The sequence below is a fragment of the Miniopterus natalensis genome, chromosome 2, assembly GCF_054644295.1.
Source record: "Miniopterus natalensis isolate mMinNat1 chromosome 2, mMinNat1.hap1, whole genome shotgun sequence".
NCBI classification, from domain to species: domain Eukaryota; kingdom Metazoa; phylum Chordata; class Mammalia; order Chiroptera; family Miniopteridae; genus Miniopterus; species Miniopterus natalensis.
Genome location: NC_142082.1, coordinates 183,025,516 through 183,038,938, shown reverse-complemented (window position 1 = coordinate 183,038,938; position 13,423 = coordinate 183,025,516). Strand labels below are relative to the sequence as shown.

General features: G+C 46.1%; 1 protein-coding gene across 2 annotated transcripts; it reads right to left on the bottom strand.

Annotated features, from left to right (window-relative positions):
- Positions 1–278: 278 nt before the first annotated feature.
- Positions 279–13,397, bottom strand: LOC107534996 (uncharacterized). 2 transcript variants are annotated; one of them, XM_087814953.1, is made up of 8 exons: positions 13,112–13,397; positions 5,798–6,140; positions 3,276–3,319; positions 2,710–2,786; positions 1,517–1,582; positions 1,349–1,387; positions 905–1,081; positions 279–600 (listed from the first exon to the last, which is right to left on the bottom strand). In XM_087814953.1, the coding sequence occupies exons 4-8, from the start codon at positions 2,782–2,784 to the stop codon at positions 481–483; spliced, it is 477 nt and encodes a 158-aa protein (XP_087671079.1). In that variant the 5' UTR covers positions 2,785–2,786; positions 3,276–3,319; positions 5,798–6,140; positions 13,112–13,397; the 3' UTR covers positions 279–480. The 2 variants fall into 2 exon arrangements, with proteins under 2 accessions (XP_087671079.1, XP_087671080.1); XM_087814954.1 differs by lacking the exons at positions 5,798–6,140; positions 13,112–13,397 and adding an exon at positions 4,040–4,078.
- Between the last annotated feature and the right edge of the window lie 26 nt (positions 13,398–13,423).

Below are 13,423 nucleotides of genomic sequence, written 5' to 3'. Positions count from 1 at the left end.
CTTTTTGGGACAGGGAGTGTAGACAGGCCACACTGGGTGGTGAGGCCCTGAAAGGAGGCAGCGGGGCCACCCTGGCATCACCTTGTGCATTTATTGGAGTTTGTCACTCGTGCTTCTGAGTCTCGGGGCTGTGAGAGGCCAGGAACCAGCCAAGCCGGAGCTTCCTCAGGAGCTGGGGGACCCACCCCCCAGGCCTTTCCTCCTTGCTCTCCACTGCAGAGGCCTCTACAGAACAGACAGGCATGCCCTGTGTCCCCCTTGCTGGGAGGAACCTTTCGCCAGGGCTAAGGTCTCTGCTGATGGGGGTGGGGGCACAGGGTAGCACTGATACAAGGTTTTCCTCCTGGTCCAAGGGGAATGGTCTGGAGTCCAGCCTGCCAGGCAGGAAACAGGAGGCAGGAGGCTCATTCAGGAAGGTCAGGCATCTGGCTCCCTGGACTTCTCCCCTCCCCAGGACAGGAGGGTCTGAGAGGAGCTGGGTTACGGTGACCTCTGCAGGGTCACCAAGGTTAGGGAGGGAGGCAGGCTGCTGCAGCAGGGTGGGAGCGCTCTCTTACCAGAAGGAGATAGAGCAGTCTCCCTTTGGACTGTTTTCTTTCCCTGGGAAAGAAAAAGGGGAGCAGCGGTGGGATGAGACAGGTTCTACATTGTACAGATGGGAAAACTGAGGCCTCACTACAGAAGTTGGGGGAGGCCAGGCCTCAGACCCACCCTACTCATACCACGCCTGCTCCTCTCAGCTCCACAGAGAGCTGCGCCACTGAGATGGCAGTCTGGCCCAGTCACAGGGGTGCCCCAGCCCTCAGCCCTCCCTCCCCACAGCCCCCCCCATCCTGCAGCACTCTGGGCTCCTTAGTAGGACCCACACTGGGAACATTCCTGTTGAAGCACTGGGCTTCCTTACCTCACAACCTGGGGTCCCTGCCGCCTCCTTCTCCTCAGCCACTTCCTTCCCAGCAGGAGTGGGGCAGGCTGCTTCCGGTCCTGAGGACCTCACCTCCCCTTTATCCTGAGGCAGGATGTCAGTCCCTTCCTTGGGGGCAGCATCCTTCAGTCCTCCCATTGCCTTGGGGGGGGTGGCCTGCCAGGAGATAAGTGGGCATAATGCGGTCCCAGGGCCCTCAGGACGCCATATCCTCACCATCTCCACATTGGGGTGTACATGGTTCTTGGTTTCTCCAGGGAAGTCGTTCCCTCTCAGCTCGAGCTGTGGGCGGGTTGAGTTTCCTGGAGGCATCCTGCCGCTACCCCTGGGACTCCTGGCCATGAGCCGAGGCATCCCTGGATCTCATGGAGCTGATGGGAGAGAGCCCCAGCCCCAGGCCCTTCCAGGGGAGGCCTCACTTACCTTAGAAGCTTGCTGCTTCCCACTCCTGACTCTGCGTCTCTATAGAGGGAAACAGCCATGAGTGGCTGGGAGTCGCTCCCTGCCCGGCCTGGCCTCTCACTGTGTCTACCAAGGGTGCCCGGGACAGCCGCCCACTAAGGGGAAGAAGAGTCCCCAACCCTTACCCACCTGAGTGGTCGTGGGGTAGCACTTATCCATCAGCCCCCACAGTGGCCTTAAGGTCTCTCCTATGGGCTGCATGACAAGGAGAGAGGAGAAGGGAGGGTGACTGAGGGGATGTCTTAGGGCTCACTGGCCAGGTCAGGGAATTAAGGGAACTTCAGACCATCATTGATGTCTTTAGAAAGATAGAACTTTGTGTTCATGAATAAAACAAGAATAGGCTCTAAAGTAGAAATGTTCAAACAACAACCTCTAATTCTTGAAAAACAAAACTACGATATGATTATGGGAATGAAAAACCCGATCAGTATAGAAGGAAAAGTTGAAAAAGTATTTCCCAGAAAGAAGAGAAGATATCAGGAGGGCCAACAGCTAAACCATGGGTCTTTCTGAAAGTGGGAACAGAGGCACCAGACTGGGGTGACAGGAGAGTCTAAATAAATACATTCCTTCTTTATCAAGACAATTTCCCAAAGATGAGGGACATGAGTTTGCAGAAGAGAAGGAACCACCAAGTGCCCATGACAATGGATGAAGAAAACCCACTGCAGACTGTCCTCAGTGAATTTCAGAACGCTGAGGACAAAAAACCTGCAAACTTCCAGAGAGTCAAGGAAAAAAGTCTGTTTTATGAATTCAATTTCATCAGACTTTTAAATACCAACATTTCAAGCCAGAAGGCAATGAGGCTCTTTAGAATGTGGGGAACTATTTGTAGTCTAGAATTCTATACCTAGCCATACTCTCAGGTGAGTATTAATTAAGACCTTTCAAACATGTAATATCCCAAGACCACCCACCCGTCAGGAAGCACCTGGAGGTTGCACTCCACCAGAGGCTCCCACACGTGAGAACTATGAAGCACCTCAGTGGATGCAGCATCCACTTGTGCCCTGACCAAGGGCTGGGAAGGGAGCTTCTGCCATGGGTTCTTGGACCTGGGATATCAAAGAGGACATGCAGCCTCAGGCAGGAGTCCTGCTCACCACCCCCTGCTCACGCGTGTAGACCACATTCCAGGACTATTCACATGCATTAGGAGACATCTGCTCCTTTGGGTTTGTCCAGGCCATGGCCACGGAGCCTGAGATGACCATATAGCCAGCCCTCGAGGGGTGGGGCATGTGTTTTGGGTCAAGGAGCATGACCCCAGGGAGCCCGTCCCAGCCTCTAGGCCCTGACAGAGGTGCCTTGCTTACCTGTGATGATTCCCCAGCAATGTCATGGTCAGGAGCTGTTTTCCCCACAGACTCCTGAAAATAGTAATATACCATTCCTGCAGGTAGGTGAGGAAAGACTAGTTAAAACATTGAAAAGAGTGATGTAGTTATTTTAAAGTGTCAGTATTTACAATATGCCAGAAGTCATATCTTTTTACACTGTTTAAACTATGAAAGATGTTAAGTGTTAACTTAAAATGTGTAGGGGACAGTTTTTCAAAAGGTATGGTAAGCAAAAACTTGAAAATCATTGTTATAGTACACTATTAGGTTGTGGGGGGGGGGTTCTTTGTAGTTTTTTTGTGTTTTTTGTTTGTTTGTTTGTTGGGGGGGGTGAAGTATGACCTTTAGAGTTAGATGTGGGTTCAAATGCCAGCTCCACTATGAGGGCACAGAGGGGAGAAGGGGAACAAGAAGGCCAGCCCCTGGGGAGCCAGGCCTCTGGGAGCCCTGGTGGACAGCTGGAGACTGGGTGGCTATAAGGGGACAACCAGTTGCCCAGGTCCTGCCGTCATCCTCAACTCATGCCAGCACCCGGCCCTTACCTGAAAGAATGAAGATCTGTACTACATACAGGAACTTGTAGAGCCTGGAAGGGAGCAGAGCTGAGTGTGAGGCAGGTTCTCTCATGCCCTCACCAGTGGGTACTGGCTTTCCACCCCAATCCAGGACCTGTTCTAACGGGGCGTGTGCAGTCACCATTTTGGATGAAAAAACCCATCAGCTGCCACAGGGCTCAGCCTGGGCTCTCCACTGACTGGCCAGCAGGATTCTATGCCGACTCTGTGCCTCTGCCACCTTTGAAAGCCAGACTTGGAGCCTGGAGCAGACAAGGAGCCCAGGTCCCACCCTCTCCCTTTCCTTCCGTACTTGTAAACATGAGTCCATCCTGCCACTCCAGCCAGAAGGCGGGGACCTGACCTCCGCTGGGCACTCACAGGTACTTACACAATGCTGGGTTAGCTCTTCTCCTGTAGCCCTCCAAAGCCCTCCCTACTCTAGACTGATAGGTCCTACACCAGGGTTAGAAATCAGATCCCAGGACCCACCTTTCTTTTCTGTGACCACTCCCTTGGGACAAGCAGAGCATTTGGGCATTGCCAAGAAGGTGGCTGGCTCCCTGCCTACACACACATGCACACACACAGAGCCATGTCCCACCTGCCAGGACCAGGCCCTCTACCCTGACCCTGAGTCCCAGAGACACTCTAACGGTCAAGAAAAAGTTATAGAGAACACTATTTTCCCAAGCGGGGGTTCCCCTTCCTGGTCATTTGGGATGTGATAACAGGGCCCACCCAAACTTTACCTGTCTCTCTGGTAGCATATACCAAACACCATTTTCAGTCTAAGAAGAAAAAATAGGCAACAGTCCATGTATCACAGAGGCCCAGAGTCCCAGTGTTCCTTCACTCCCTGGCTTGCAGGAATCACAACAGACCAGAGGCAGCTGGGGAATGGCAAGGACCTCCACTGGCAGAGCTCAGCCAGAGGCAGGCCTGCTGGTCATGGATGGAAGTCAAACTCAGGATGTAATGGGCTAGCACTAGGAGCTTGGGAAATGCTCAGAAATTTCTCCCAAGACCTCAGAACCCCAAGCGAAAGATGTTTTCAGTGCCTTCGGAGGTGGGAAGGTAGGTCCCAGGGAAAAGAATGGAAAAAGGGGGGGCTGGGTAGGATGAAGGAAAAAGGTATAGCTCTACTGAACATTTGGTACAAAACATCCCCAAGGTGTAGGTGGTGAATTGTAACAGTAAATAATGATTTAAAAATACTTTAAAGTACTTTCTGGGTTATGCAGCATTTGGGGAATAATTTGGGGAGTACTGGGGAAGATTCCCTAGCCTCCTCAAAATATTGTCTAGAACCCCATCATCAGTGTCAGCATTCCCTACAAATTGACACCATTGTAAAGTTAAGGTTTCCAATGTGGGCAGGATCCTTGATGTAGCTGAGTGAGCCTCCTTTCCCCAAGTCAGCTCCCATTTTCCACAGGGATTGTTTCAGAATCCCTCTAAAGACTGAAACCTCCACCAGATGGGAGTTCACTTTACCTTCTACCACCAAACCCACCCATTCATTCTCTGCTTCTCACAGGCTACTTCCTCAAGGGAGGAGGCTGCCCTCCCCTCTCTGAGACCACCCCCTTCGGTACTGCATTCCATCTGGTCTTCTCACAACCTGGGCATTTGAGAGGTCTCCTCTCTCATATATTCAGCCTTTCCTTCCCTAATGGCTTCTTCCCATCAGCATTTAAACACATCACTCATCCCTTCTATAAAAAAAAAAAAAAAAGGCTGCCTGGCTGTCATGGCTCGGCGGTTGAGCATCAACCTATGATCTAGGAGACTGCAGTTCAATTCCAAGTCAGGGCACATGCCCGGGTTTCAGGCTCCATCCCCAGTAGGGTATGTGCAGGAGGCAGCTGATCAGTGACTCTCTCATCATTGATGTTTCTCTCTCTCTCTCTCCCTTCCTCTCTCTGAAATCAGTAAAGATATATTAAAAAAAAAAAAAAAAGGCCTTCTCTCTGAACCTATATCCCTTCTCAGCAACGGTCCTAACTGGCCCCCCTTCATACCAGTCTCCTTGAGAGAGCAGCAGTCTACAGGGGATGTCTTCACTCCTCTCCACCTCTCCTGTACTCCACAGCCCATCTCAATCTGTTTCTGTCCCCCTAAGTCCTTGAAACTTCTCTCACCAAAGTCACCAATATGCTCCTAGTCACCAAATCCAGTGGGCCCCTTTCAGGCCTTGGCTCATTCCATTTTTCTGCTGGGCACCACAGCGCCTCAGTGTCCCTTGCTGGTCCCCTCTGGGAATCCTGCCAGCAGGGTCTTCAACAGTAAACTTTGTTAGTCATTTACAACTAGTGTGAGTGAAATTATCGGGCTTTTTCTGAGAGGAGGTTTGGAGGAGGAAAGGAGAGAAAATGAGTCCTAAAGGAGAGGAGAAGATGGGGAGAAGGGGAAGGCCAAGTAGGAAGGGAAGCCCAAAAGGTAGGCTAGGAGTGGTAAAGACAGCCGTCACCGGCTTAGGCTTCTTACTGCCTTTCAAGCCCACTTACCAAATATGCCAACCTTGACAACTTTGGCGGTTTGCAGTTTGCAGACTCCGTTGACTGTATCAGTGTTTGTGCAGCCTATTCACCTTCCCTCAGGCTCCAGGGTGGAGCCTGAGAAGGGTACTGGAGCCAGCTATGTCTAGGAGTCCAGAATACAGCCCCTCCCTTTTGCAAGGAGAGTGCTCTCTGTGTGTGACATCACATCTTAGGGGGCTTTATGACAGGACAGCCTCTCCAACCTTGACCAGTGCAGGTTGTCAGTTGCCTCAGGGTGGCTTTAAACCCCCATCAGTCAGAGCCAGCACCTTTGTGGATATCTCTTTGGTTCCATTCAATGCCATCAATGCTGTACAAAGACACAAAGGTGTGTAAGATTCAGTCTTGTCACATAACACAATAAGCATATTTTCTGAATCAAAAACAGGAACACAGCCTGACAATTTCTAAGTATCATCCATTCACCCAATCAGTGTCTGCTGAGCTTCCATTTGGGGCCAGGAACAATGCCAAGGGGACAGAAAGGTAAACAGGACACAGAGCCTGCCATTGAGGAGCCTGAAGACATCAAATAGACATCTTCTGGCCCAGCAAGTGTGGCTCAGTGGTTAAGCATCGACCTATGACCCAGGAGATTGCAGTTCAACTCCTTGTCAGGGCACACGCCCAAGTTGCGGCGTCAGTTCCCAGTAGGCAACGTGCAGGAGGCAGCCGATCAATGACTCTGATCATTGATGTTTCTATCTCTCCCTTCCTCTCTCTGAAATCAATAAAGACATATTTTTAAAAAATAGACATCTTCTGATTCAAGGCAATAATTTCTACCCTCCCCAAATTACTATAAATGCAGCTAAATAATAATTACAAAACTATGGATGGTTAAAACTAACAAATGCCTGAGTTTCACATTTACATGAAATATTAACCAAGAGATCATAAAACAAGTCTCAGTAAACTTTAAAAGAGTAAAGTCATTTCAAGTATGTCCTTTGACTACAATGGAATCAAATTAGAAATCAGTAACAGAAAACGCCTGGAAAAATCACCAAATATTCATAAACTAAACAACATACCTTTAAATAACATATGGGTAAAATTAGAAGTCAAAAGGGGTCCTGGCCTGGTAGCTCAGTTGGTTAGAGCATCATCCCAATATTCCAAGTTTGATCCCCAGTCAGGACACACACAAGAGTCAACCAATGAATGCATACATAAGTGGAATAATAAATCGATGTTTCTCTCTCTCTCTCTCTCTCTCATAAAATTTTTTAAAATTCTAATTAAAGGGACTGCCATCCGTGAATGTAAACATGAAATCACAGTATTCACCAATCCCTGATTAAATAAGTGCCTAAAACAGTGGCACAGACTCCATGACCCAGGACTTCAGATGAATCGTTAAGTAATTGAGGCATTTTTGCCCTTCACCCCAACCCAGAATTTTGTCCAGATTCCAGGAGCATATGCACTGCCAAGGCTTTATGAGGGTAAAGACTACGTCTCCATCTTCTCTATGTCCTCTGCATCTGGCTCAATGGGTGGCAGAGAACACCAAGCAGGAAATGTCTGAGAAATGCATGCCATGGTCACATGGGTGAGTGGCAGGGCCAGAGTCCCAGATTCCTGCCCACTCCTCTGTGCTTCTGACATCTATGACTTAGACCCATGCTTTGTAGGAGCTCCCTCTTCAGGCAGCAACCTGAAGTGATAAGGTTATTTTCAGGGCTAGCTTCCTAGGCTTGCAATCTGTGCAGTCACATAGGGCCCTGTGATCAGAAGGGCCACACTTGGTATACCACCCCCTCCCTACTGGGGAATATCAGAGGAGACCTAATAGAGTCAGAACTTTCACCTTTGACCATAGATAGAAAGGTAACCTTCCTCCCATGGTGTTGGTGCTGAGTCCATGGGAGAAGAAGCAGTTATGAGACACTCCTACCCTTGCCAACCAGAGAGGTGCCAGGGAAAGACTAGTGGGGAGCTGGAGCTCTGACTCCTGCTAATTACTATGCAGGGCCCCAACCCCTTAGTGTCAACTGAGGCTGAGTGGAGAACCTGGACTTGTACCCTCACTTACAGTAACAAGGAAGCTCTTCCACCTCCCCTGCTGGTGTCAAAGGAAGCCAGCTAAAAGAGAAAGTTTAAATAAGACCCAGGATCTCATAACATAGTACCCAAAATATCCAGGTTTCAATAAAAAAAAAAAATCACTCATCATACCAAAAACAAGGAACATCTTAAACTGAACAAAAAAACAATCACTAGAAGCCAGCGGCAAGATGACAGAGACAGAATTATCTGAAAAAGATTTAAAGCATACATTATAAACATGCTTCAACAAGCAATTATGAACATGCTTGAAACAAAATAAAAATAGTCTCAGCAGAAAAACATTAGATATAAGGAAGAACCAGATAGAAATTTTAGAACAATAACTGAAATAAAAAGCTCAGTGAATGGGTTCAAAAGCAGAAAACAGAAAATAACCAGTGAACTGGAAGATAAAACGGTAGAAATTACTCAATCTGAACAACAGAAAAAGACAGACTGAGGCAAAAATGAACAGAGCCTCAGGGACGTGGGACTATAAAAAGATCAAGCATCGTGTCATCAGAGTCTTGGAAGGAGAGGAGAAAGAGGGCACGGCCGAACAAATACGGAGAGAAAACTTTCCAAATTTTGTAAAAAGCATGACAATCCCAAGGAGCTGAGCAAATCCTAAGCAAGATAAATTCAAACAAGTCCTCATCAAGCTACATCACAAACTTCTGAAAACTAAAGAAGAACTCTTGAGAGTAGCTAGAGAAAAACACCACCTTGAATTTGTCATTCAAAATCAATTGGAATGACAGCTGATTACTCATTAGAAGCCATAGAGGCCAGAAGGAAATGACACATTTTCTTTAACTGTTGAACTGTCAACAGGGACCCCCACATCCAATGAAAATATCCTTCAGGAATGCTGGGAGGAAATCAGGAAATTATCAGGTAAAGAAAAACTAAGAGAAATTGTCACCAACTGATACGCTCAACTCACGTTTAATAAAGGTGCAAAAGCAATTCAGTGGAAGAAGGCTGGTTTTTCAACGAATGGTGCTGGACTAACCAGACATCCATAGGCAAAAAAGAATAAATAAATAAATAAATAAATAAATAAATAAATAAATAAATAAATAAGAACTTTGACCTAAATCTAACACCTTATACAAAAATTAACTAAAAATTGATCACATACTTACATGTAAAACAACAGTATAAAAAAATGTATAGAAAGTCTTCTGGATTTAGGGCTAAAAAACATAGCAATGTTAAATTTGACAGCAATAGCATAATCCAGAAAAGAAAAAAAATTGGTAAATTGGTTTTCATCAAATCCAAACACTTTGCTCTGTGAAAGATCCAGTTGAAAAGATTAAAAAACAAGCTACAGAGTGGAGGAAATATTTGCAAACCACATATCTGACAAAGGACTAGTATCTAGAATATATAAGGTGGGCAAAGGTAGGTTTACAGTTGTTTGTATGGAAAATAACACAATTAATAAATAACACTACAAGAATAAACTCTGTTTCATGTATTCACAACTGTAAATCTACTTTTGCCCACCCCTGTATAAAGAACTTTCAAAACTCAACAGGTAAACAATCTAATTGGCAAATGGGCAAAAGACATGAAAAGACATTTTACTAGAGAGAATATAAGATGAGAAATAAGCATGTGAAAGGCCGTTTAACATCACTATCCATTAGGGAAATGCAAATTAAAACAACAATGGGATAACCCTACATACCTATCAGAAAGGCTAAAATAAAAAAAGTTGTTCTACCACATGCTGAAGAGCACGTGGGGAAACTGGATCTCACTCACACATTGCTAACGGGAATAACGGTACAGTTGCCCTGGAAAACAACTTGGTAATTTCTTAACTAAATATGCAACAAACATATGACCCAGCAATTATAGTCCTGGGCACTTACACTAGAGAAATGAACTCTTATGTTAAGGTAACTTGACATGCAGCTTGTAACTGATATCAGGGACTAGCTCTCAATTCTTTTCATTATATAACACATTGCCTCTAATTCTGTGGAGGACGTTCACTTCCTGTATTGTGCTGTCCTTTCCCAACTGTCTAAAATCATTGTTTTTTATAAGGACAAATAGTGCATTTTTCTGTTTTAAGGTGATGAGAGCAAGAAGGTATCATTAAAATATACTGGACTTTGCACATTTGAAAAATCATCAGAGACCATTTTTCCCATAACATTACTGAGATATAATTTACATACCATAAAATTTAGCTTTCACCCATTTAAGTGTACAAGTCGGTGAATTTTAGTATATTTACAAAGTTGTGCACTAGCACCAGAAACTAATTTTAGAGCATTTCCATCAGCCTAAATAGAAACTTCATGCTACATTCACTCCTCATTTCCACTCTCAGCCCTTGAGAAGCACTAATCTACTTTCTGCTTATATACATTTGCCTTTTCTGAACCCTTCACACAAAAGGAATTATCGGATATGTGTTGTTCTGTGTCTAGCTCCTTCCACTTAGCATAATTTTTGTTTTGTTTTTTAAAAATATGTTTTTATTGACTTGAGAGACAGGAAGGGAGAGGGAGAGAGAGAGATAGAAACATCAATGTTGAGAGAGTCATCATTGATCGGGGCCTCTTGCACGCCTCCTGCAAGCCCCGGACTGGGGACCAAGCCACAACCCGGGCATGTGCCCTGACGGGGAACCGAAAGGCGATCTCCTGGATCTTTGGTCCATGCTCAACCACTGAGTCATGCCCAGCTGGGCTAGCATAATGTTTTCAAGGTTCATCATGGCTGAAGAATATTCCACTGTATGGATGTATCATATTTTGCTTATACATTTTCCTTGTCCATCCAGCTGATGGACTTTTGTTTCTATTTTTGGCTATCATGAATAATGCTGCTATGAACATTCATGTACACGTGTCCGTGTGGACAAATGTTTTTATTTTTCCTGGGTAGATACCTAGAACTGGAATTTCTGGTTCGTATATAAGTCTATGCTTAACTTTTTAAGAAACTGCCTGTCTTCCAAAGTGGCAGCACCATTTCATAGTCCCACCAGCAATGTCTGAGGGTTCCAATTTCTTCACATCCTCACCAACACTACTGTCTATGGTTTTTATTCTAGGCATTCCAGTGAGTGAGTAGTATCTTATAGTTTTGATTTGTATTTACCTAATGACTAATGATGTTGAGTGTCTTTTCATGTACTTATTGGTCATTTATATATATAATTTAGAGAAATAGCTATTCAAATCCTTTGCCTATTAAAAAAATACTTTATTTTTTATAGTAGTTTTAGGTTCACAGCAAAACTGAGTGGGAACTACAGAGACTTCCATATATCCCTTACTCCCCCCAACACACACCTACACTCACAGCCTCCCCCACTATCAACATCCCTCAGCACAGTGATACATTTTTATTACAACCAATGAACCTACACTGACACGCCACTGTCACCCAAAGCCCATAATTTACATTAGGGTTCACTCTATGGGTTTGGACAAATGTATGACGTTTCCACAATTATAGTATCATACAGAATGGTTTCACTGTCCTAAAAACCCCCTCTACTGCACCTATTCATCAATTCCTCCTCCCAGTCTCTGGCAAACAATGATCTTTTCATTGTCTCCATAGTTTTGCCTTTTCCAGAATGTCATACAGCTGAAATCACACAGTATGTAGCCTTTTCAGATTGGCTTCTTTCACTTAAGTTATATTCATTTAAGTTTCCTTCATATCTTTTCATGGCTTGATAGCTGAAGGATATCCTATTGTCTGCACATACCACCATTTATTTATTCATTCACTTCCTAAAGGACTTCTTGGTTGCTTCCAAGTTCTGGCAATTATGAATATAAACATCCATGTGCAGATTTTCTGTGGACATAACTTTTCAATTCAGTGCGTAATACCGAGGAATGTGATTCCTGGATCATATGTTAAGAGCATATTTAGTTTTGTAAGAAACTGCCAGACTGTCTTCCTAAGTGGTTGTCTGATTTTGCACGCTCACCAGCAATGAGAGTTCCTGCTATGTCACATCCTCATCAGCATTTGGTGTCACCTTTGCTCATTTTTAATTAAGCTGTCTCTTTATTATTGAGTTGTAAGTGCCTTTTATATATTCTAGATACAAGTCCCTTATGGAATATATGACTTGCAAATATTTTATCCCAGTTTGTGGATTATTTTAAAGGTCTTTTTCTGTTTTGTTTTAATGAGAAGGAACATTAAACATTAAATTCATGACAGTGGTTTTATCTAGAGGAGGCAGAAGCATGGACCAGGTTAGAGTTACACAGGGAGATATGCTATAGGTGCTATGAGAGGTTGAGCACAGACTCTGGAGACACTACCTAGGTCTCAACCCAATGCTGTCACATAACTTAGTCGGTGTCTCAGTTTCCTCATCTGTAAAATGGGTACACCCCCACTTATCTCACAGGTAATGTGTTATGAGGCTTAACCAAGTTAATGTGCCTGAATAGATTAAAACAGGGGTTACCAGGCACACAGTATGCTTTATAGAACCCTTGATTGTACTGCCACTTCTTAAGTTGGGCACTGGGGTTCAGAAGTTTTCCTTTTATTAGCATGCTTTATCATGTATATGTCACGTGCTATCTTTTGTGGAACTCGTGCAAATGTACAAATACGTTTTAAAATAAAGGGGGAATAAAATCCAGGTTTTTAACCCTTTAAAATGAGAAAGAGTGGGCTAGATGCAGGGCCATCCCCCGTGCTGGTTTGGGGCCCAGAGCTCAGCTCCGGCCCAGCCCCTGCTCCTTCCCCGACACTCACAAGGTACCTGTCAACTGCACTTTCTGAAAAGATCATGGACCCTGGGCAGGGGGCAGGGGGCAGGGGGCAGGGGGCAGGGAGCAGGGGGCAGGGGGCAGGGGGCAGGGGATGGGGGGCAGGGAGGGAGAACCTAACGTGCCAAGTGACCTACACTCGGCACAGCCTCGGTTTCCCCACCTGTAAAACGGGGATGCTGACAGTACCTACCTGATCTGTTAGATTAAAGAAGGCTAGGTAACGACCCAGTGCAGGCCTGTCATGTTACCTGCTTTTTTCCGTTCACACGTCTAGCCCCCTTCATGCTCGGAGATAACCTCAGCGGGGGGAAATGCCAGGAAAGAAAGAGATCCCCGAATGGACGACCTAGCGCCCCTCCTAGCTCCAAAAGTCTGGGCTGTTTTTCAGAGACGCACAGTCTGGGATGAAAATGTCCTTGTCCAAAATGGGGCTGATGATATAACCTACCTCCCCGGGCTGTCGAGAAGCGCCGAGAAGCAGAGGCCGGGAAAGCGCGTTCACATCTATACCGCGCTTCGAAAGAGTTGACTTACGGGGCATAGAAAGTTGCGGAAACGCCGCAGAGGGGCCACGCCGGCGCCACGGCAGCCCAGGCGCCATTATCTGCCTCAGCCGTCACCTCAGAGCCCGCGGCCGGCGCCCCGGTAGCCGACCGAGGAAGCGCCGCGAGGCAGGCGCGCCAACGGCGCTACCACGCGAGCGCCGCGGGACCCGGGGCTGCCCCGCAGCTCGGCGGCTGGGCGCCAGCTCGCGGCCCTG

Excerpts from the sequence above, each read along its gene's own strand:
- LOC107534996 (XM_087814954.1), bottom strand. The coding sequence starts at position 4,071 with ATGGTGTTTGGTATATGCTACCAGAGAGACAG. Across the intron at positions 3,320-4,039 it reads ATATGCTACCAGAGAGACAG|GCTCTACAAGTTCCTGTATG; the intron begins GTAAAGTTTGGG and ends GCTCCCTTCCAG. Across the intron at positions 1,082-1,348 it reads GGAAGCAGCAAGCTTCTAAG|GCCACCCCCCCCAAGGCAAT; the intron begins GTAAGTGAGGCC and ends ATCTCCTGGCAG.